At 42.7% G+C, this 25311-nt stretch overlaps 1 protein-coding gene across 1 annotated transcript in view; it reads right to left on the bottom strand.

Moving 5' to 3' along the window:
- Nucleotides 1-25311, bottom strand: part of LOC123772523 (insulin receptor) — a 106213-nt gene that overhangs the window by 19818 nt on the left and 61084 nt on the right. The window contains exons 18-22 of the mRNA XM_069325820.1: nucleotides 22920-23001; nucleotides 15472-15548; nucleotides 12225-12336; nucleotides 1243-1403; nucleotides 966-1124 (exon numbers count right to left, since the gene is read on the bottom strand). Of these exons, the coding sequence (XP_069181921.1) occupies nucleotides 966-1124; nucleotides 1243-1403; nucleotides 12225-12336; nucleotides 15472-15548; nucleotides 22920-23001 (591 nt within the window). The remainder of the gene's footprint in view (nucleotides 1-965; nucleotides 1125-1242; nucleotides 1404-12224; nucleotides 12337-15471; nucleotides 15549-22919; nucleotides 23002-25311) is intronic.

The raw sequence follows: 25311 nt of genomic DNA on the forward strand, positions 1-25311 counted from the left end.
ATGTCATACTAGTTTGTTTGTTTTTGTTTGGGGAGTTCTATCCACTCGTTCAGCTTTTGGTTGCAATTTTCACCAGACTAAGGGTTTATTTTGGGACACCTACCTTTCTGGGTGCCTAACCCGGTCGATGGCAGACATAGAATGCTTCCAATTACACAGGGGTTCTATAGGCCATTGCTCCCCTTGCCTCTCTAGAGGGGGCCAGGTTCTGGCTCGTGGTCCCTGGTAGGCCCACAAGAACTCCATACACATGACTGATGCCAAAGTCTGACATTAGCATATCAGCCTAGTAAGCTCTGGGAAGACGTAGGGCTCACCCCAGAAAATCAATGTTTTAATAAACCTTGATATAAAATTATTATATTGAGTACATTCTTAATAAAATGCTTTAAAATTCGGGAGCCGACACCAATAATCAACATACAGATGAATTCGACTTTAAGCATACAACTGTTTGATGGTCCTCCATTGATCCAGAGGGAAGATGCAAGACCTGCCAGACAGCTAGAAGCAGGAGTCAGGCAATAATCGCCTCATCCTATCCTTCGGCGCTCCTCACGATTAAGGAGGTTAGGTGAATCATAGAGTGAATTGAACCCACACTAATAAATGTCTAAATTCCTCCTTGTAAGCTCAGTACAGTATACCTGTGTTGGTATACTGTGTCAGTGACCCCTTAAAATGTCACATTGCTGAAAAAATGTCAAACAGTAAAAATGGAGTGATTAAGTGATCTAGTATTTCTCCACCCTCCAGATATATTTGAATAGAATGGAAAATATCCAAAGATAATTAATAATAGTCACAATGCTGTTGTGTTTAATAACATGTGTATTAGAGAAAACCTGCTACCAAAATATATTAATATATATAGATACATATATACATAGGCTTACTGTCCCTGACAAAATTAATGACTATTATTATGATGAATTGATGAATATAATAAATTTTTAAGTGCTGACCTCAATACTAAAGAGAACTTGCACAGACGACTCATAGAGGTCTTCAGCATCTCTTGTATATGGTCGCACACTGACCCAGTAACTTCCCGGCTCCATTAAGGTTACATTGAGATTATAGGTGTTGTTGTTTTCTTCAAACACCTGAGAACTCACACATCTCTGCAAGTAATTCACAAAAGAATAGAGCATGCAAAATCAGATACAGCAATATATATATTATATATAATCAAAGTATTGAACATTGCCAGTTTCATTTATATATGTGGCAAGCACTGACCTCGTTGGGAGAAAACTGCATGAATATATTTTCTGGTTGAATAGTGAGCATGTAAGCGACGACCTGACTATTGGGCTCGGTGGGGGGTGACCAAGCCACTACTTTAACACCGGGCTTGCTGCTGTTGCTCACTCTTAATTCCCTCACTAAGTTACCCCCAGCTGAAAGTTAACAATTATTATTTTAAAATTATTTTGGAACAAAGTACAAATCCTCATTATTCATTTTCTAAATATAAATACTGTAATGGGAAGGTGTTTCAGACACCTCACATTATTCAAGTGATCTGCATGATTTATTTCAGGCGTCCCATAGACAAAATAGGATGCATTCGGGACCAAAACTAGTATTAAATAAAAATTTAAATAGAGCATGATCTTAAGTTTCTGAGCATTCACCATTTTATTACTTTCCAATTTGTTCATAGCCCATCCCAAATTTGGGTGAAATCAGAGATTCCAAAAATTTTGTCTTCGTCGTCGTCTTTGGTTATCACAAAATTGTTGGATTTCTTACTGCAAATTATATATATAGATCACATTTTGGTAAACATTTATACATACAAATAATATACCTGTTTAAACAATGACTTTGTAATATATAATTAAACTACACCTGTTTATATTAAGTATATATTAATTAGATATTCAAACTTTTATATTTACCTATATGTACAGTACATTATAATCCAATGGAAGTTTATGAGTTGAGTCAAATTATCTCCTTCAGTTCTCAAATATAATCCAGTGCTAGGTCAGCATCATATAGCCAACTGACACTCTACTATACTCTGTATAAATATTAAAACACATTTAGAAATAACTTGCCTTAGGCTCAGAAGCAGGCTATACAATAAAGGAAAAATGGGCATGCAGACTTCAAAATATTAACAGAAATCAATAAAATTGACAAATTCTTAAAACCTGCAACTTCAGGAACAGGAGGTCATAGATTCAAGGTAAGGAATCAAAGGTGTCAAAAACAAAATGGAAAGTTCTCTTTTGTGAACAGTAGAAGTGTCATAAGACAGAGTGCTTGGAAAGACAGGATACCACCCATTTAATGCTCATCCTGTAATTAAACTTAGCTAATTACAGAAAACACAATACATGATCCCTGTATAACAGTGCTGGACAGTAAAGAGGAGGATTGGGAAGGGGAGGGGGTGTGACAGAGCAGGAAAGCAGCAGCAGCCTGAGAGAACCCCTTTCCCCAGAATAGAGACCCAGCCCTTGAGACAGAAACCAATCCAGAACAGAGATTCCACAACAACAAATGTCACAGACTTCAGAATATAATGGATCAACCTACCTAACATGCACCATTGCAAAGGTAGTAGGAATGACCATTGTTGGCATGTATCAAGGCAGGTGAGCATCCATCAAACTGCAATCAGTGAGTGTGGTCTTGGCAGGCAAGTTCACTTAAAATCACACCAAAGATTATGGGGGGGCTCTCCAGGAGCTAAAGATAAAACCAGGCAGGGACTCCAGGATTCAGAAGCCATTCTCTGAGAAGAGAACAGGCACAAAATGCAGCCTAAAGGATCAAATGTGGCTGTAAAAGGCATCAGCAACGTGATGTATAAACAAGGCTCATACATCCCTGTGCACCCCGGTAAAGAATGCACCCCAACCCCTGAGCCTCACAGAGGAGTTACCAATCCATGTACGACTTAGGACAAAGCACTCTACACTGATGGTCAGTCTCTCAGAGACATAATAAAACCCACCTGAGAAGGCAACATTAGCAAACATGTAGGGAAGGCAACCCTAGTCCTGTGCAGTTCAAGGTGAACAGTTAATTAAAGTCCATGCAACAAGTGAAGCTTGTAAACACACACTCTTGAAACATAAGACTAAAAATTTGGAGCAATACACAAGCATGTGCTAATACCCCTCCTCCATCAAGGACAAAGTCCAGACTCTGAACCTTCCCTAATATTCTGGAAAAAAAAGCTAGAGTAATCCGAGTTCATAAAAGTGGCGATCTCATTGAAACAAAACAATTTTAGACCAATATCAATCCTGCCCACCTTGTCTAAAATATTTGAAAATCTAATGTACAAACAGCTCTACTCCTATCTAGCTAAACATAATATAATTAGCTCTTGTCAATATGACTTGAACCACCCCCCAAAAAAAGCAACACCACCCTTATTAATACTATTAGCACCAAGAACTCTCTCATAAATATGCTTGACTTTATACATGCAGCTCTTGATAAAAATAAATACCCTGTTGGTTTATTTGTTGATCTGTGTAAAGCTTTTGATGCTGTTAACCACAATTACCTTCTCAAACTCCAACACTATGGAGTCAAAAAGGTCACTCCCTTCAATACCTACAATCTTACCTCAGTGACAGACTCCAGTATGTTTCTGTGAACGATACTACTTCTCCAACCCTGCCAATTAATACTGGCATTCCTCAAGGTAGTATACTTGGTCCACTCTACTTTCTAATTTATATCAATGACCTTCCATATGCCACTCAACACCTGAAGCCACTACTATTTGCTGATGACACAATCTTCATTTTCTCCAATCTTAACCCACTTATTCTAAATGCTACAGTGAATACTGAACTTTAACAAAACAAAAATCCATCTGTGGCTAACTGCTAACAAATTTACATGATGGCTGCTGCCAAAAGGCTATAAAAATTATTATTATTATTATCTTTATCATTTGGAAAAATCTGGGACCCCAAGGGTATAGGCAACTGGGAGGAGCAGTATCGATCTAGATCACGCCAGGTGATTGACTGAGGTGGCTCACTAACTGGTTTATGAGCTATCAGTGCTGCCACCTGGTGATGGGCAGTCAGAATTAGAGGGTGAACTATCTAAATATTTTTTGGATCATTTGCAATGTTGTTGACTAGCCTTGCTGTTGTCTGGTTTTGTTTTGCCCTATCTTGCTGGTAGTTGCTATCTTAGTTAAGATGATCACAGATCCTCTCCACACTTCTGTGTGGGAGCCAGGTTTTGGTCTCTGGTTCCCAGTAGGCTCTTATTGATTTGAATGGGGCTGTTGTGACTGGAAATGTGACACTAACTAGAGCAGCTAGCAACAGGGAGTCACCTCGGTGTGCTCCCAGAAAAGGCCAACAATGAATGTAATGAAATGCCTCTTTCTGGTAGGACACTGAGGATCTTCCTGATGATATAACCTGGATTTTACAAAGCCTTAGACCTTACACAACACACCAGACCCCTATATCATGAGCATCTACCAAAGACTAGGACCAGAATCTGGCCTGCTCAAAGAAGCAAAGTGGAGCTAGGGGGGATAAGTGACACTGTTGATATTGATGACTTTTCTCAGCACACAAACTAGAATAAAAAACCCTGTGACAGGTTTGTACAGACTGTCTCAGTACTCTGTAAACATAAAATCAATCAGTTAATGCTGAATTCCTTTGAGTTCAATTAAGAGTCACTTACTGTTATGATCTCAGCCTACAGGAGAAACGAGTCTCCCTCCTTGAGAGTTATTCGTCAAGCCTGACCTGATTAGAAGGTCTAGCGAATATTGCGGTGATAACCCATATGAAAAATGGCTGGTTGGATATGTAAAACAATTTAAGATTATGGGCAGTAAGTAAGGAAATAGATAAATGACTGGCTAGGAGATGTGGACATTTTGCTGGAGGCGTGAGGCTCGCTTCCGGAGGACCTTGACCTCACTTGAGTGCCAGACATCGCAGGGGGAAGCCGCGCTCCGTTTGAGCTCCCGTCAGAAGGGAACCCCTAGTGATATATCTCTAAGAGAAGAGAAGTGTGCAGACGTACCAGCTGTGGAATCGAGCTGGGAACGTTGTGGTCTCAAGTCCTGGTCGACGAGCAGATATTAAATCGCCCAGAAGCATTATTGTGGGCTGTGTGGAGCGCCCTGACCAGACGCCGTCAGAGGAAAAGCGCCCTCGATCAGTTAATCTGTGGTAAGCACGATATACGCCAGTTTATAGTGATCACTTGTAGTTGGTCGTGTGCCCAGCGACAGTAGCAATGTTTATTTATAAGTTAGACATGTTTTAATAAGGCAGAAGGCCTGAAATAGGAGAGTGAAGAGGGAGGAGCACGGAGCGACGTCCGTCCTCTCTGAGCGCTGGCGGACGACTGAGGGAGCCTGGCTCGGGATGGAGGAAGACCCTCCCAGTGAGTGAGGACCGACACCAGGCGAGGTGGAGTATGGACCCGCCCAAAACGGGGGAGTCCACTCTCACTGTATGTAGAGAACAGATAGAGGTTTGAGGCAAGCATATTGTGTGGTTATTTTTGTTTATGTGTTAAAGGGGAACATTTTATTGGAACGTCGATGGGTTGCAGGTTTGTCTTTGGGGAAGAAGTTGCTGAGAACTTCGAAGCCAGCAGATGATGTAGCTGATGAGACTCCAAGGTAGTGGAGCAGAGGACCTCGAGCTGTGAGGAGAAGCAGCAGTGAAGAGGAGTGTCACGTGCTTCTGTAGAGGTGGTGTAGCAGCCAAGAGAGCTGTGGAAGAACCTAACAGAAGGGTGAAGCACCGTAGTTACTCAAGGAAACTTCATGATAGCAGCCTGGAGGAGCTGCAGAGGATCCTGGTAGTGAAGCCTGGAAGAACCTAAGGATATTAGGGTTGTGAACTTCCAGAGGTGGAAGGGGGAAGTTCTGGTGGATTACTAGTAGGGAGTTGATAGTGTTTGGTTGTCATTAGCGTGCAAGACGCAGTGAGAGGTGAGTGACTGTTGGCATTCTTATGTCAAGGAGTTTTTTTATACTGAAGTATCAATGAACATTTATACTGGTATATGTTATTGCATTCAAATGCTGATTTTCTATATATATGTTATCTTGCTGATGGTGCAACAGTGTGTAGGCTTGACCAACTTGAGGAGGTTAATAGTATCAGGTGGTGAACCAGGAGATAGGATATCACTTGATAAGCTGATAATAGAGTTCTGATGGTATTGGAGTGCAGCCTGATTGTGATATTATAGAGTATAGGATTCATTATTATTATATGTGTGTATGTATCGTGTATGTGCTTTGTTCAGTAAATGTGTCACAATTTGCTGGTGTTTGCCCTTGTCCTAGTGAGGCTTCCCAGGAGGTAGTAAAGAAGGAGAGAGAGAGGGAAAGAACCATGAACCACTGCTGTGGACAGGGTAGGAGGTAATACTAGTAAGTCATAGGGGGATTGAGGAGATCATATCTCATAAGGAGAGAGTGGGGAGTCACAGCGGCTCGAGTGGGTGTGTGCACGTGACAACGAGGCTAAGTGTTGGAGCCGCATCCCCTGAACGTGTGACGTTGAGCCCCTCTCCAAGAGCCAGAAGCGCCAAGGGTGATCTCCTAGTATAAGCACTCTGCCGAGTTGTGGGTTGGGTTGTCCATAGAGAAGGATCAACGACGACAACACAAACCAACCCACAGTCTATAATAAATTGGGGGCCTGTGTCCGGGAGAGTGAACTGACACACCCACACCCTGTCCAAGAGTGGATTTGTACACCCTTGCTGAAATAGATAAACTGTGTGACCGCAGGTGTATACTCTCTCTCTGGGGAAGACTCACAGGACAAGATGGATAAGGTGCAAGCGTTTGTGGAGTCAGGCAAGCCTGAGGACTTGGAAGGTTGCACGAGGGATCAATTGAAGCAAATAGCAGAAAAATGTGGCATTAGGTTGAAAGCATCTAAAGTAGCTGGGATGAAGGATGAGATCCTGAGGCAGTTAAGAGCCAAAAATGAAGCGGCAGAACAAGGAGCCCAAAAAGGAGCTGAAAGTGGAAAAGAGGATGATGGGCAGGATGAAGTGAGATCCCAGGGATCGAGTAGGAGCAGCAAGAGTAGCCGCAGTAGTAGGAGTAGCCGAAATAGGAGCTTGGAGAGATTCCAGTTAGAGCTCCAGATCCAACAACAGCGTGAGGAGAGACAGTTCCAGCTGGAAAAGATGAAATTAGAACTCCAGATGAAAAATGAAGCCGAGAAGGAAAAAGAGAAAACCAGGCTGGAAGTAGAAAAAGAGAAAACCAGGCTGGAAGTAGAAAAAGAGAAAACCAGGTTGGAAGTAGAAAAAGAGAAAACCAGAGTAAGAGAACTGGAGTTGGAACAGGAGAAAGAAAAAGAGAAAGCAAGACTAGAGGTGGAGAAAGAAAAAGAGAAAACCAGAGTAAGGGAACTGGAGTTGGAACAAGAAAAAGAAAAAGCCCAGGTCGAAAAAGAAAAAGCCCAGGTCGAAAAAGAAAAAGAGAGAACAAAACAAATGCAGATAGAAGCGAATAGGACCTTGGCTGAGCAAAGGATTGAACATGGGTTGCCAGAGAGCACCACCCAGGTATCACACCCACCAGATGTTAGGGTTAGGGAGAAGGACATTCCCTTGTTTGTTCCCGAAGAGGCAGAGAGCTTCTTCGAACATTTTGAGAAAGTAGCCAGTATCAAGGAGTGGCCACAGGAGGAATGGGCCCAGCTGGTCCAGTTAAGATTGACCGGTGCAGCCAGGGAGGCGTACACCCAATTGTCACTGGAAGAGTGCCAGGATTATGCCACAGTAAAGAGCAGCATATTGCGCTCGTTTCAGTTAACCCCAGAAGCTTATAGAAAGCGCTTCAGAGAGATGATCAAAGTTGGAGCGTGTACTTTTGCTGAGACAGCAAGGGATCTGGAAAGACGATTCCAGAAGTGGATTGAGGCTGCTGGAGTTGGATCTTACGCTGACCTGAAGCAACTGATGGTCATGGAGAAGTTCTTGGAGATGATGCATCCGGAAACAAAGTTCAAGATCCAAGAAGCAGGGATAATGGAGGTGAAAGATGCCGCAGATAGGGCGGATATGATTACTGAAGCATACAAGAGCTTGAGGGAGAACAGAGTGAGAAGCGAGGCGAGACGCAGCAATGGCAGATCCAATGGAGTCTGGGGAGGAAGAAATTACGAGAGGCCCAGAAGAGTCTGGGATGAGAAAAATTTTGATAAATGGGCAGATAAAAGTAAGTACCCTAAAACTCAGAAGAGTAGGTCGCGCACTTCATCTGAAAGTGAGGATGGAGGAGCAAAACGAGAAACTGATCGTTATCCAGGAAATCAAGGGTCCAGTAAAGCTCCACAGAGTGCGAGTAGTACGTCTGGCCCGAGGAACTCCAATACGAGTGGACAGAGTCAGAGCTACTCTGGTACATATAGAAGAGACTTTTCCCAGATGAGATGTTACAATTGTAACGGATTGGGTCACGTGATGCGAGATTGTCGACAGGGCAAGAGAGTTGTGACCCTGGCCATGTGTGACCCCCGAGGTAAATATACTAATGTGTTCCGAGACAAACCACAGAAGATGAACTTAGTGAACGAGAGGTATAGGCCGTTCATGAGTAAAGGTTGGATCAGTATAAGAGGCCAACCTGAGGTAGAAGTTGGTATCTTAAGAGATACCGGAGCTAATCAGAGCTTGATTACGAGAAGCCTGATTGGGAATGATCGACGGTTGGCTGGCAGGAGTAAGATGAGGGTATATGGGTTATTGTCGGAGAGTGACATGCCCGTATGTGCTGTCCAGCTAAGGTCGGAATATGTGTCGGCGGAGGTGATGTTGGGAGTGTGCCCCGACATACCTATTCCAGGAGTCCAAGTGATCCTGGGGAATGACTTGTGCGGGACAAAGGTGTTGCCGAGAGTCGTAGTGGAGACTGTGCCAGAGGAGTGCCCAGAAGGCCACTGCACGGGTGGGACACCTGAGAGTGTGAACCTGACTGACATCCGAGGAGATGAGTCAGGAGACCGCCAAGCCATTGAGTACCCTGTCTCGGTAGTGATGAAGACAGAGGTGGCCGACAAGGAAGACGCTGGAGAAGATGAGACAGTGTCGATTCAACCAGTGGAAGATATCGATGTAGATATAGCATGGCTATTTGATGAAGGTCCAGCCCAGGAAAATGAAGTCTTGGTGAGGTCAAAAGTGAGGATGACCCAGCCGAAGAAGAATCATGTGAAGAGAGTTGACCTGAGTGAAGCCCAGACTGCTGAAATTAAGGGTCGGAAGGTGAATGCAACTGTGCTGAGTATGAATGAGGAAAGATGTGGACATACTGAGGACGGGAGTAGAGCGTCACGTTGTCCACGAGCACAGAGGCATATGGATAGTAGAGTTAAGTTGTTTGAGATGTCAAGAGTTGACATGTTTCACAGACAACGTGGAGGAGAGATAGTGAAGAAGAGTAATAACCGGGAAAATGAAAGGAGAAGAGACAGCATGTGTGGAGAGATGCTTATGAGCACTTTGGGAGAGGCAAAGCGACATGTATGGTCGAGTGCTGTTGGATGTAGTATAGTGCCCGAAGAAACTTTTAGGGAACGAAGAAGAGTCGAAGGAGAAGAAATGGAGTGGTATAGAAGTAAAAAGTGTGGGGAGAGGAAGATGATACAAGCATGGAGGAATAGAGGAAAGCCGAGGACTCGGTGGGAGTCGAACAGGATGAGGTCTCGGATATATGAGGAGACGAAAGGGAGGATCGTCGGTGAAGACGAGGGAGTGAGGTATGATGACAGGAGACGAAAGTATAATGGCGGTAGATGGAAGAGTGAAGACGACAGAGGAGGTACAGACAGTAGATGTCTGACTCTGGACGGGAAGAGAAGAAGACGAGGAAATGGAGGGTGGAGACAGTAAGTAGAGTGGACCAATGGAGTGCAGGCGTCCAAAGAGGACAGCCTAGCCAAGAGGCGCCAGAGAAGTCAAATCGTTTGTGAGAAGATCATATTTCTGGAGAGTTGTGAGCCAGATGTTGCAAGGTGCAACGAATTAATTGTAGACTCCTAAGAGAGTATATGGGGTGAAGAACGAAACAGTGTAGGGGCGGATGTATTATCCCGAGCTTTGCCACTGGAATAACTCTCAAAAATAAGGGGAGGGGAGTGTTATGATCTCAGCCTACAGGAGAAACGAGTCTCCCTCCTTGAGAGTTATTCGTCAAGCCTGACCTGATTAGAAGGTCTAGCGAATATTGCGGTGATAACCCATATGAAAAATGGCTGGTTGGATATGTAAAACAATTTAAGATTATGGGCAGTAAGTAAGGAAATAGATAAATGACTGGCTAGGAGATGTGGACATTTTGCTGGAGGCGTGAGGCTCGCTTCCGGAGGACCTTGACCTCACTTGAGTGCCAGACATCGCAGGGGGAAGCCGCGCTCCGTTTGAGCTCCCGTCAGAAGGGAACCCCTAGTGATATATCTCTAAGAGAAGAGAAGTGTGCAGACGTACCAGCTGTGGAATCGAGCTGGGAACGTTGTGGTCTCAAGTCCTGGTCGACGAGCAGATATTAAATCGCCCAGAAGCATTATTGTGGGCTGTGTGGAGCGCCCTGACCAGACGCCGTCAGAGGAAAAGCGCCCTCGATCAGTTAATCTGTGGTAAGCACGATATACGCCAGTTTATAGTGATCACTTGTAGTTGGTCGTGTGCCCAGCGACAGTAGCAATGTTTATTTATAAGTTAGACATGTTTTAATAAGGCAGAAGGCCTGAAATAGGAGAGTGAAGAGGGAGGAGCACGGAGCGACGTCCGTCCTCTCTGAGCGCTGGCGGACGACTGAGGGAGCCTGGCTCGGGATGGAGGAAGACCCTCCCAGTGAGTGAGGACCGACACCAGGCGAGGTGGAGTATGGACCCGCCCAAAACGGGGGAGTCCACTCTCACTGTATGTAGAGAACAGATAGAGGTTTGAGGCAAGCATATTGTGTGGTTATTTTTGTTTATGTGTTAAAGGGGAACATTTTATTGGAACGTCGATGGGTTGCAGGTTTGTCTTTGGGGAAGAAGTTGCTGAGAACTTCGAAGCCAGCAGATGATGTAGCTGATGAGACTCCAAGGTAGTGGAGCAGAGGACCTCGAGCTGTGAGGAGAAGCAGCAGTGAAGAGGAGTGTCACGTGCTTCTGTAGAGGTGGTGTAGCAGCCAAGAGAGCTGTGGAAGAACCTAACAGAAGGGTGAAGCACCGTAGTTACTCAAGGAAACTTCATGATAGCAGCCTGGAGGAGCTGCAGAGGATCCTGGTAGTGAAGCCTGGAAGAACCTAAGGATATTAGGGTTGTGAACTTCCAGAGGTGGAAGGGGGAAGTTCTGGTGGATTACTAGTAGGGAGTTGATAGTGTTTGGTTGTCATTAGCGTGCAAGACGCAGTGAGAGGTGAGTGACTGTTGGCATTCTTATGTCAAGGAGTTTTTTTATACTGAAGTATCAATGAACATTTATACTGGTATATGTTATTGCATTCAAATGCTGATTTTCTATATATATGTTATCTTGCTGATGGTGCAACAGTGTGTAGGCTTGACCAACTTGAGGAGGTTAATAGTATCAGGTGGTGAACCAGGAGATAGGATATCACTTGATAAGCTGATAATAGAGTTCTGATGGTATTGGAGTGCAGCCTGATTGTGATATTATAGAGTATAGGATTCATTATTATTATATGTGTGTATGTATCGTGTATGTGCTTTGTTCAGTAAATGTGTCACAATTTGCTGGTGTTTGCCCTTGTCCTAGTGAGGCTTCCCAGGAGGTAGTAAAGAAGGAGAGAGAGAGGGAAAGAACCATGAACCACTGCTGTGGACAGGGTAGGAGGTAATACTAGTAAGTCATAGGGGGATTGAGGAGATCATATCTCATAAGGAGAGAGTGGGGAGTCACAGCGGCTCGAGTGGGTGTGTGCACGTGACAACGAGGCTAAGTGTTGGAGCCGCATCCCCTGAACGTGTGACGTTGAGCCCCTCTCCAAGAGCCAGAAGCGCCAAGGGTGATCTCCTAGTATAAGCACTCTGCCGAGTTGTGGGTTGGGTTGTCCATAGAGAAGGATCAACGACGACAACACAAACCAACCCACAGTCTATGATACTTACCTAATGAAAAATCAATATATTTTCCAATTTACATAAATAAATTACTAAAAAGTTCAAGTCACTGCAACTATGTACGAAGAATAAAAATAAGAAATATAAAAGCTTACCTAATCTTAGAGTAGTTTCTACAATTTTTAGAGGATGAAAGGAACAGAGTGCACAAGACTTCATCCCAGAACCCCTCGGGCAATTGTCCGTAGGTTCATGACAGGCGGTCACCTGCAGCCCACAGTCACAAACAGGTGTCCACACACAACCATCACCATGGTTGTCACAGTAGTGAGTAAAAGAATAATTATTATTATTCCTATACTGAATATATGTATGCATACATACACATACTACATACATAAATGCATACATTGTAAAGAATAAGCCATAAATGCTGATTTCTGCCATGTTCCCTCCCCCTCTTTTTTTTTTCCAACTTCAATTACAAGGATGGTGAACTACTAAAGCAACTGTTCATGACTTTTGAGAGACCAAATTGGAATATGCAGCAGCTGTATGTGCACATATCTCACGAAGCACATCAATAAACTGGAAAAGGTGCAATGGCATGCTACAAAATGGCTTCCAGAACTGAAAAACAAGAATTATGAGATGTGTTAAATATGCCAAAGATAGAAAATACTGTAGAAGAAAAAGAGATGATATGATCACTTAGAAAATAATAACAAGAATCAACCAAATTGACAAAGGAATTCCTGAAACCAGGAACTGTAAGAACAAGGGAACACAGATTCAAGCTAAGGAAACAAAGATGCCAAAAAAATATTAAGTTTTCTTTGCAAACAGAGTGGTAGATGGTTGGAACAGGTGAGAAGATGTGAGTAAATGTGCTATCAATATGCTGTATTGTGCCTATTAATCTTTGTTAACCACTTAACTGCGCCAACCGAGAAAACTCTGATTTTTCGGTACCAATTCTGAATGTGTACGAGGTTGGTTCTGTACGAAATGGATTCTTAGGATGCTGTGAGAGGCAGCCATCTTTGAAAAAAATTCTCAGAATGCCCTAGGGCTGCTGGCTGGGTCAGTACTGAATGGGCAACCATGGGTGGTGCACGCGCCTCTAGCTCCCAAACACCTGTCCGGCGCGGTGTTGAAAGATAACGCTCTGTCAGTGAAATTCAAACCTTATTGTTTGAAGAACATAAGGGCCATAATATTGGTGAAGCTAGGTGCAATAACAACCTAACACAAAGGTCGGATGCAAGTGATACAGCACCTATGAGGACGATACAGCGAGCGTATCCAGTTGTAGCTCTGAGTGTCACCCTTGCAATCCTATGCTATCTCCAATTTATTTAGATGACACATGGATGAATCATTTTCTGCATTCAGTGATGATGTATCTGATACAAGTAGCATAGATGAACAGTGTTAGCGGCTTCCATGGTGGTGTTTTCCATATATATTTTCAAGAATACCTGAATCTCTTCCTAACTGACAGATACTCTTTGAGGCTAGCTGAATCTCTTTCTGACGGACACTCTTTGAGGCAAGCTGAATCTCTTTCTGTGTGGCACCATACAAAGTGATCTTTTCAAGACTACCTTACAAATTGTTCTTTTCCTATAATCTTTTCAATACTACCTTATGCTTTACAAGCTTGGCTACATACAACCTACAAGTACTAAAGTCAAGGATGTATGTGAGTGCGTTATTTGCAAGCACACAGAATAAAGAAACAGGAAGCGAAAATTTATCTGTACCTGGTGCACTGAGAGCGAAGTCGCACTGTGTACCATGGACTACTGCGTTGATTATTACTCACTTCCGAAGTACTGAGTGTGTAATACAGTGTGTTACTGTGTAAATAGTGTGTGAAACTGTACATATTGTACTTTTAGTGACTTTTTAACAGGTAATATTTCGACAATAAACATTTATTGTGGACACATTACTGACACATGTATTACAGTTCCATGGAACATTATGAACGTTCTACTGTATACATATTGTAAAGGACACAAATAAGCATCATATACGATAAAAAAACAAAAAACCGCATTGGAAATACATAAAACAAATAATTGAAAATATATTTGTGGCAACACCCGGTGCTTGAATGGCCCGCGGGACTGTGTCTGGGCGATTCACGCATGGGCGACCAGGCCCTAATGACGTTACAGCACACCTTGTCCATGTCCCCACAGCCAAAGTAAGTGGAATTTGGTATTTATTTTCACACAGACATGTTCAGGGAAGGGAATTTATCCTTTTACGAAGAAAAAAGAATTTTTGGGGAACACTTTATTTCATGCGCACCGGGGAAATTTCACAATAGACTCGGCGCAGCAAGGTGGTTAAATTACCAATCAAGCTGTCAATGCTATCAACCAGAGCTACTGATGTGCTTTAATATACCTTCTAATCTCTCTCATTTTTTTCTTGCAATGTACCTGTTATTTTATAAATCTTGCTAGAATTTACCTACTTCAAATTATCTGCAAGATTAAGGACCTGCCTGAAACGCTGCACATACTAGTGGCTTTACAAGAAAGTAAATACCATGCTATGTACCCACACAAACCCAATGTACCTTCTTGTATATATATAAATACAGTCTCCGTGGTGTAGTGGTAAGACACTCGCCTGGCGTTCCGCGAGCGCTATGTCATGGGTTCGTATCCTGGCCGGGGAGGATTTACTGGGCGCAATTCCTTAACTGTAGCCTCTGTTTAACGCAACAGTAAAATGTGTACTTGGATGAAAAAACGATTCTTCGCGGCAGGGGATCGTATTCCAGGGACCTGCCCGAAACGCTACGCGTACTAGTGGCTGTACATGAATGTAACAACTCTTGTATATATCTCAAAAAAAAAATAAATAAATAAATAAATAAATAAATAAATAAATAAGGTGGTGGGGACCAAAGCAGTCAGTAGTTTCAAAGCGTTATACGACAAAGAGTACTGGCAAGACTGGACACCACAATCATAGCTCTCATCTTGTAACCACACTTTGGTTACACTCTTGCCCAAGTTAGGAAGGTTTTGAATGTCAAATATACCTAAGACTACTCATAGCCCAGTCAACAGAGCTTCGGCCTCACACACGGGGTCCAAAGGCTCGAGACCCATATAGCCTAGGTGAATGGAAGCACACACATCTTCATTCCTAGTGAATATCAGATCTAGCAAACATCCTTCCAGGTAGCTAGCACCAGAGAGCTCTCCAAATATATTAAGTGTTGTACATATATTTTACATCTCAATGAATGGGGGCCCGAGAAGGGCAGAACCATTTACATCCAGGTGCTCAGAAGGTGTTTGACTGCCATACAGTATTGCTAGAACTAAGCCATATATTACTTCACAAATTCCTGCAGACTCCATTTTATCTTACCTCAATCTCGTAACGAGAAAACTGACGAAGGTTGGTGATATTGATTCTTTGTTCTTTATGGAAGAACACTTTCACACCTGAATAAAACAAAAATTTGGCTATTAAATATCATTATGATGAAATCATAATGCACAATTTAAAATATTTCATGGGCATCCATTTAATTTTCCATTAACATATAGGGTACGGTATTTTAAATCAGTAATAAGGTTTACCTGGTTGATACCTGGTTGATGGGGTTCTGGGAGTTCTTCTACTCCCCAAGCCCGGCCTGAGGCCAGGCTCAACTTGAGAGTTTGGTCCACCAGGCTGTTACTTGCAGCGGTCCACAGGTCCACATACCCACCACAGCCTGGTTGGTTCGGTACTCCTTGTAAGAAACAATCTAGTTTCCTCTTGAAGATGTCCACGGTTGTTCCGGCAATATTTCTTATGCTCGCTGGGAGGGTGTTAAACAACCGTGGACCTCTGATGTTTATACAGTGTTCTCTGATTATGCCTATGGCACCCCTGCTCTTCACTGGTTCTATTCTGCATTTTCTTCCATATCGTTCACTCCAGTACATTGTTATTTTACTGTGTAGATTTGGTACTTGGCCCTCCAGTATCTTCCACGTGTATATTATTTGATATCTCTCTCGTCTCCCTTCTAGTGAGTACATTTGGAGGGCTTTGAGACGATCCCAATAATTTAGGCGCTTTATCGCATCTATGCATGCTGTATATGTTCTCTGTATTCCCTCTATTTCAGCAATCTCTCCTGCTCTGAAGGGGAAAGTGAGTACTGAGCAGTACTCAAGATGGGACAACACAAGTGACTTGAGTACAACCATTGTGATGGGATCCCTGGATTTGAAAGTTCTCATAATCCATCCGTTCATTTTCCTGGCTGATGCAATATTTGCTTAGTTATGCTCCCTAAACGTTAGGTCGTCTGACAACATTATTCCCAAATCCTTGACATGCTGTTTTCCTACTATGGGCAGATTCGATTGTGTTTTGTACCCTATATTATGTTTAAGGTCCTCATTTTTATCGTACCTGAGTACCTGGAATTTATCACCGTTAAACATCATGTTATTTTCTGATGCCCAGTCGAAAACTTTATTAATATCAGCTTGAAGTTTTTCAATGTCTTCAACCGAGGTAATTTTCATACTGATTTTTGTGTCATCTGCAAAGGATGATACGAAGCTGTGACTTGTATTTTGTCTATATATGATATGAAAATAAGGAAAAGCAGCAGTGCAAGGACTATACCCTGCGGTACAGAGCTTTTAACTGCACTTGGACTAGATTTGATGTGGTTGACTGTTACTTACCGAGTCCTGTTTGACAGAAAACTGAGTATCCAGCGTCCAACTTTACTAGTTATTCCCATTGACTTCATTGTGTGTGCCATCACGCCATGGTCACATTTATCGAAAGGCATTGATAGCTTACATTAAATTTTGATTACATTGTATGAGACTCCATCTTTTACATCCAGCTTTTGCTTGACTTAGGCCTTGTGTCAAGGGGCTGAATGGTGACTCCCTGTCACTACTGTGTGTGTATGGAGATAGCTCCAAACAGAAGTCACATCAGCTTCCTTATATACCTACCAGAGGCAAGAGGCCAAAACCTGACACCCTCAGAATAACAGGGAGTAGGTGATCTAATGATTAGCTCACTAAAATAACATCTAGAAAGGAACCAATGTGAAACAGACAATTGCAAGCTCCCCCAGAAGAGAGAGAAACAAAGAAGCAAATAACTCAAATGATATACCCAGTAGTTAGGTCTTACTCCCTAGTTACAGTTGGCCAGTGCTAAGTTGCAGCTCCACCAGAGCTGACAGCCCTCAATGTTAACAATCCTCAGTCCTTTGCCTGTTGTCCGACATGTCTGACATGTCCAATGAGGCATAACTTGTGACCAGCGGGTTGCGGCAAAGAGCTGCTACTGGATACAACAAATGATGCACACCAGGCAAGTACCAGCCTTTCAGATTCCAACTATTTCTCAGACAAGTGTTGGCCATTCTTTATACTCTGCCCTGTTGGGGTCCATTTTCTTTTGTATCATTTTTATATTTTAGTGTTTGCTTCATGTTCATGTACTTACAAGCCTCCCATGTTGTGTGGACTTTTGAAAACTGTTCACCTTGAACTGCACATACTTAGGGTTGCCCTTCCCTATGCGTTCGTTGTCATGACCACACTCCATGTCCTGAGTGATACCACCACCACCCTCGCTAGTGGCTCAAAAAAATTTGTCCAGTTTCCCTATGTCCTTGTTGTTGCTGTTCCAAAGATGGAAGAAATTCAAATTGCTTTTTCCTAAGTTGCTATCTCTTCAGTGATTTTGGCAGCAGCTGTTGCCTTCCAGCCTTCAGCCTCTTAGTCAAGTTCTCTCACAGATAGGTTCAGTCCCTGCTGCTCAGAATCAGTTCTCCTGGGTTAGGGCGTCACCTGTGGTTTATTGGTGTAGGCTTCTGTTGGAGCCAGATTCTTGGCCTGTTGAGCTTCCTCTGGCTTTTGCCTCTTATAGTTGGCATTGTTCTTGAGCATCGCAGAAGTGGGGCAGTTTGTGCCAGCCCTTTATTAGTGCACTCTTTTGACAACACTGGGAAACATATGGTTGTTTTTGCCAGTTCTTAGGCCCTGAGTGCATGGGCCTTCCTGTTTATCTCCTGTGGTCTTCAGTGCAATTGGTCCTATACCCTTTTGTTTCAATTATATGAAAAGTCATTAAAGAAAATGGACAAAGAAAATGATCTAAGGAGTGTAGACTGTCATCATAAGACCATATAAAGGACATTGTGTGAGGAGCCTATGCTATGCTTTCCAACTTCAGAATCTGTTTTAATTATACAATGGTGAAATACTAAAGAAATTGTTCACAACTTTTGCGAAACTAAAACTGGAATATGCAGCAGTTGTATGATGCCCATATCTCAAGAAGCACATCAACAAACCAGAGAGGATGGAAAGACATGCTAAATGGTTCCTGAACTGAAAAGCAAAAGCTATTAAGAAAGGCTAGATGTGCTAAATATGCCAATGCTAGAAGATAGAAGAAAAGGAGAGGATATGATCATTATGTACAAAACAGTAACAGGAATTGACAAAGGAATACTTGAAAACCTGTAACTAAAGAACAGATCATAGACTCAATCTAAGGAAACAAAGGTGCAAAAAAATATATTCAGTTTGCCCGAAACGCTATGCGTATTAATGACTTTAGGTATTATATGTACAGTGGTACCTCTGTTTAAGAGTTTAATCCGTTCCTGGAGACAGCTCATATTCCGAAAACTCGTAATCTGAAGCTAATTTCCCCATAAATAAACCTCACTTCAAACTAAATTTTATACCCAATTCATCTAAATAAACCTACAAAACTATGTTCAAGTTATTACTTACCCTTGCTGATGAATGCTATAGGCATATGGAAGATGGTGAGGAGGGGGAAGGAGGAGAGGTGTTACTGTTTGGAAGGGGAGTCCCCCTTCCATTATAACATCAGGCAGTGAGGACCTTTCTGGTGTGCACTCCCTGGCATGTTTTACCTGCATATCACTAGGTCCTGGTTGTGGCTCACTGCTCGATTTTCTCACAAGAAATCTGTCCATGGAAGCTTGTTTTTCCCTTCTTCGCAAGCTGTCTCTGTAGTAAGGCATCACATTGTCATTGAAAAGATTAAGGCAACGGCCTACTACAGCTTTCTCTGGGCGAGTCTTTTCAATAAAAGTTTGCATCTCTTCCCACATCTGACACCACTTCTTAATGTGTGCAGAAGGGACATTCTGTACTACCTCATCCTCCTCCACTGGAGAAACATCCTCAGCCGTGTCTTCTTACTGTTCCTTTTGAAGGGCTTGGAATTCTTCGGTGGTTAGTTCTTCATTGTGTTCTTCCACCAACTCCTCCACATCACCACCATCCGATTCCAAGCCCATTTGTCGGCCCAGAGTAAGAATTTCCTCAACAATAGGCACATCATTTACAGGCTCAAACCCCTCAAAGTCTAGTTCTGTCACACATTCAGGCCACAATTTTCTCCAGCCAGAGATCAGGGTTCTCTCAGTCACTTCTTGCCAGGCTTTGTCAACAAGTTTTAAAGCACTACAAATGTTAAAATGGTCTTTCCAGAACTCTGAGAGTGAGGTTTGTGGCTTCAGTCACTTCAAAACATTTCCGGAAAAGTGCCCTTTCACAAAGTTTCTTAAAATTCGCTATGATTTTCTGGTCCATAGACTGAATTAGAGGAGTGGTGTTAGGAGGAAGGAACTTTACTGTGAGAAATTTACTGTATCTGTGCACCAAGTCATCTTCCAAGCCTGGAGGATGAGCAGGACCATTGTCGAGGAGAAGCAGGGCCTTGAGTGGCAAATGTTTCTCCTGCAGATATTTTTCTATGGCAGAGCACACCACTTCATTCACCCACTCCAAAAAAAAAAAAATCCTAGTCACCCATGCCCTTTTTATTAGCCTTCCACATCACACACATTTGGTTTTTCTGCACTTTACACTGATTGAAAACCCTTGGATTTTCAGAATGATACACTAGCAAGGGTTTAATTTTCAAATCGCCACTCGCATCTGACCACAGCACAAGCGTAAACCTATCTTTCATAGGCTTGTGTCCAGGCAATGATTTTTCCTCCTTGGTAATGTATATCCTCTTAAGCAATTTTTTCCAGAACAGTCCTTTTTCATCACAATTAAAAACTTGTTGCAGTAGATATCCCTCAGCCTCTGCAAACTCTTTAAATTCTTCAATAAATCTTTCAGCTGCTGGTTTATCTGAGCTGGCAGCCTCCCCATGCCTCGCAACACTATGGATACCACTTCTTTTTCTAAATTTTTCAAACCATCGCCTGCTTGCCTTAAAGTCTATCGTATCTGCACTCGTTCCAGGGGTTTTCTTTACAAGGCCTTCGTGCAATACCCTTGCTTTCTCACAAATGATGGCCTCTGAAACACTATCACCTGCTAACTCCTTGTTGTGTATCCAAATTAATAACAACTTCTCCACTTCAAGTATTTGTGGTCTTTGTTTCGTGACTGTTCTTACGCCTTTTGTCAGTTTAGCATTCATAATGTCCTTTTTCTTGCTAAGTTTAGTGCATATCGTTGACGTGGCTTTGTTGCACTGCCTACAAAGTTCAACAACATGTGTACCATTTTCATGCTTCCGAATGATATCTTGTTTTTCCTCTATTGTCATCCTCACATGCGCTTTCTTGCCTTGATCCTTACCACTGGCTTTCTTGGGACCCACTGAGATATATAATAACTTTTATGGTCAAATGACCAAAAATCCAACAAAACACTGAAAATCCTGGTGAAGAATTGACGTGGGATATTCACTGGGTGCGAGGCACTGGTAAACTGAGGGGTGAGGGGCAACAACCGCCGTACCACCACACGCTAGGTCGGCCTGTACGCATATCAACACCCTTGCCTTCTGAGGAAATCCTGCTCGTATTCCAAAAAACTCGTATACAGGGACACTTGTATTCCGAGGTACCACTGTACTAGCTCAATATATAAATCCAAACATTATGTTTGTAAATCAACTATGTATGTACTTTTCCTGAATACAAATTTATTATTATTATTAGAACGTTCTCTCTTGCAGAGGGGTAGACAGTTGAAACAAATTAAGTGAGGTGGTGGTGGATAACAATACAGTACCTTTAGTAGTTTCAAAGCATCATATGATAAAGAATACCAGGAAGGTGGGACACCATTAACATAGCTCTCATCCTGTAACTACACTTTGGTAATTACACAAACAATCATTACCGGAACCAAAATGCAAAAACGATTAACACTTTGGTCCAGTAATGATGCAGCATTGCGTGACTTTTTTACTTGGGGGAAGTCGGGTAATGACGCAGCATTGCGTGATTTCCGGCGGCAAATTGGCGACGGTTTCGGGAGGGGCGCACTGCGGTTTTGGACATTTTATGCATACACACATGTAGGGAATTTCATTGCAAATACAATGATACCAAAATGAAAGACCTAGGACCAGAATTGAGGTAACAAAGTTGAAAAGAGTATACCCACTTTATTGCTCTTTATTAGCGCTCACTGCGGTAACGCACCGTCACTTTCTCTGTTTGCTGTGGGTGGGACTCCGGCCTTTTGGACTTTATATTTGCATATACTCCTGTAGGGAATTCTATTGCAAACACAATGACACAAAAATGAAAGATCTAGGACGAGAATTGAGATGTCCAAAGTGAAGAGTGTGTACACATTTTATTACTCTTTCTCGCTCCCGGGTAACACGCTCTCACTTTCTTGCCGGGTTTTTGGGCTTTATATGCATTTAGTCCTGTAGAGAATTCTATTGTGAACACATTGATACCAAATTGAAAAACCTAGGATGAGAATTGAGATGACAAAGTTGAAGAGAGTATACACATTTCGGTATGACCGCACTCTCTATTGTAATGAGTGGCGTCTTGGGGTGGTGCAGCGCTCTCTTTCTGGAAACTTTCATCTTGTCGGCGGGTGGAGCGCGCCACTGTTTTTGACATTACAGTATATGCATATCAATGTGTTGGGAATTCTATTCCGAACACATTGATACCAAAATGAAAGACCTAGGACGAGAATTGAGGTGACCAAAGTGAAAGGAGTGTACACATTTTATCGGTCTTGCACGTTCCCAGGTAACACGCTCTCAATTTCTCTGTTTGTTGCGGATGGTACACTGGGCATTTGGACTTTATATGCCTTTAGTCCTGTAGAGAATTCTATTGCGATCACAATGATACCAAAATGAAAGACCTAGGAAGAGAATTGAGGTGACCAAAGTGAAAGGAGTGTACACATTTTATCGGTCTTGCGCGCTCCCGGGTAACACGCTCTCAATTTCTGTTTGTTGCGGATGGTACGCTGGGCATTTGGACTTTATATGCCTTTAGTCCTGTAGAGAATTCTATTGCGATCACAATGATACCAAAATGAAAGACCTAGGACGAGAATTGAGGTGACCAAAGTGAAAGGAGTGTACACATTTTATCGGTCTTGCGCGCTCCCGGGTAACACGCTCTCAATTTCTGTTTGTTGCAGATAGTACGCTGGGCATTTGGACTTAATATGCCTTTAGTCCTGTAGAGAATTCTATTGTGAACACAATGATACCAAATTGAAAAACCTAGGACGAGAATTGAGGTAACAATGTTGAAAAGATTATACACTTTTCAGAATTACCGCGCGCTCCCGCGGAATGCCCAAACCCACCTGGGGTAGTGTGGCACATGTGTGACCAGAGCATCAAAGTGTTAAGAAGTTTCTCGCCAAGTTGTGGTTATGGAGTTCATTAACATTTTAATTTAAATTCCTTTGAGCAAGGATTTGGGGAAAGGAGGCAATAAATGCATGTGTTGGCAGGGAAACGTTTGGGTAAAAGGAACAGGACTGGATCACATGTTTAACACTTACCTTTCTGAAACGAGTTGTTCACATTAGACAAATCTGTGTAAATACATGGACTCCTGCTACGAAGAATGGAGGATTCTTCTTCCTGTGAAAAGCAAATAAACATATTGTACTTTAATCTTGTCCATTGTTCAAGTAGAAAAATATTAATCATAATGTCTAAATTTTAAAAATATTTTCAATATTTTTATTGGCAAAATTATTATTCACAATATATTATATTTTGTTTGCTAATCCACCAAGATGCTCTCAATGGCAAGTTTCCCTTATCTATATGTCCCATTAAACAGGATCATGATGGACAAGGCTGGTTAGACACAGCTGAACCGTACTAGTGCTAGAGCTTATAGCAACAACAACAGTATCCACCTTCTTTAACTACACGTTTGAGGCTATTTCCTAACCCAGAGTGTTGCCAAGTGTTGGGAATATTTAATTAATTTTTGGGCACAAAACACTTTTCTTGACAGATTATATAACCTACTGTCGGGGTACGCGAGAGGCAAGTAACAGTATACAAGATATCCTAAGTACTTTATCCTGTCAACGGTCGCCAACGTTGGGGTGTCTCTCTCTCTACATGGACACCACCCAGTAGTATTAGGGATAACTGTTACTCACCGTAGCCCTGCGGGTCTTCACTCAACCCTCGCGGCGCCACTGTTCACCAGGAGAGTATCCCAGTCGATCCCCAGCCAGCCTTATAGCCAAAGATGAGTGGGAACACAGTTTGTTCTGTCCCAACCGTGTGCCCGCCCCAACAAGGGCTCTACTACTAACTGCAAGGTCGCCAACTGGTGTTTCCCGTGTCCAGTAACATGTCAGTGGTATTGTGGAATTGTGGTACTAATGGCAGAGCTCACTCATTAAATCTGGTCTCAGGCAGGTATATGTCTCTAATACTCTCACTCTTTGGAACTGTTCTATAGCATCAAGATATATGGAGGGATAATACAAACGCAAAGGTATTTTGTATTTTACTTAAAACTTCAAGGTATTATATCCGTATCGACAACGAAACATCAAGTACAATGCAGAAAGTCAATCTCTCTTCATAAAACTGGGGCTCATCTAGAGGGCAATACTCTCCCTCCTCCTGTTAATGTCATAATCAGCTGAGCGGGCCCCCTCACCGTGCGAATGCTTAGTACTTGTTTCTTTGGCGTGAAGCGATTGATTCTTTAAATTCGCAGGGATCACTATGTTTGTAATCAACACAATATTTCTACAATGGCAATAGAACGCAATGAATCACCACACTGATCTCAAGTTCAATAACTCATTTCTACAGCAGTTAACATATTTCACTATAATGGCATTACACTGTACTTAATGATAATAAATGCACTGTACTTCATAATAATTACAATGAATGCAATTAACCACGGTACTGTTCTACTGTTCGTCACCCCTTCAACTTCTAGTGTGTGGTCTGGTCAACATACTTCAGCCACGTTATTGTGACTCATCGCCTGCGTACTGTTCTTAGATTCAGTAATTCCTCTCGAAGGCGATAACACAATCACTGCACACATGGAAATGTTATTCATCACACCAACATATACAGTACATATACAGAGATAAATTCATCAATATCAATAATAATAAGATAAATACTGGGCACACAGCCTAACACCAATAACTGGTACACTTATATATATATTCTCTGGCATAAGTTATCATATTAATGTCACATGAAAGAAATCATCAACGACACAGTAAACTCTTCAATGATATCAGGTGCATCCACACACCGCAAATATTTATACCGTGAGAGGTTTCTACAGCCTCACTTCTCACAACTGTGTCCTACCGTGACATAGACATAGGTGAGCCTTGCTCACGACATGAAAGATACTCTGGCTAAATATATAGCTGACTAAAGGAAAATTGGGAGGGAAACTAGAATCACCTACTTCCACCTCACTGATGTGGACTCGTCCTCCGGTGAGAGTTGAATTGCTGCTCCTGGTCCCGGCTCTCGTCTCGTTGTAGGGAATGCCCCCACACACACACTGATGCGTTCTCCAGGAACCCAATCAACGTCCCAAAATAAACGTGTCGTCTCCGTGCTCTGTCCTCCGCAGGTCCGTGCTCCTCCACAATGTCTTGCAGGGTTGAAGTCGGTCTCCCGGCCGTCGACTTCTCCTCACAACTACGGCTGCCAACCTACTTCTCGGCTGCAGTCGTCCTGATTCCCAATTAGTTTTCTTCTTTCACTGCTTCCCGGTGGATTGGCTCGGCCGCTACGTCGTCACTGTGAAGCTATCAGACGTCACTGTCTAGACTTCACTCTGCACAGCACCCGACCCTGGAGTACTTGATGCTCAATATCCCGTCAATTCCCTCCTCGGTCCACACATGGAATGAAGGAAGACCTCTCGGCATACTTTGC

Source organism: Procambarus clarkii, chromosome 17 (genome assembly GCF_040958095.1).
Source record: "Procambarus clarkii isolate CNS0578487 chromosome 17, FALCON_Pclarkii_2.0, whole genome shotgun sequence".
Taxonomy (NCBI): domain Eukaryota; kingdom Metazoa; phylum Arthropoda; class Malacostraca; order Decapoda; family Cambaridae; genus Procambarus; species Procambarus clarkii.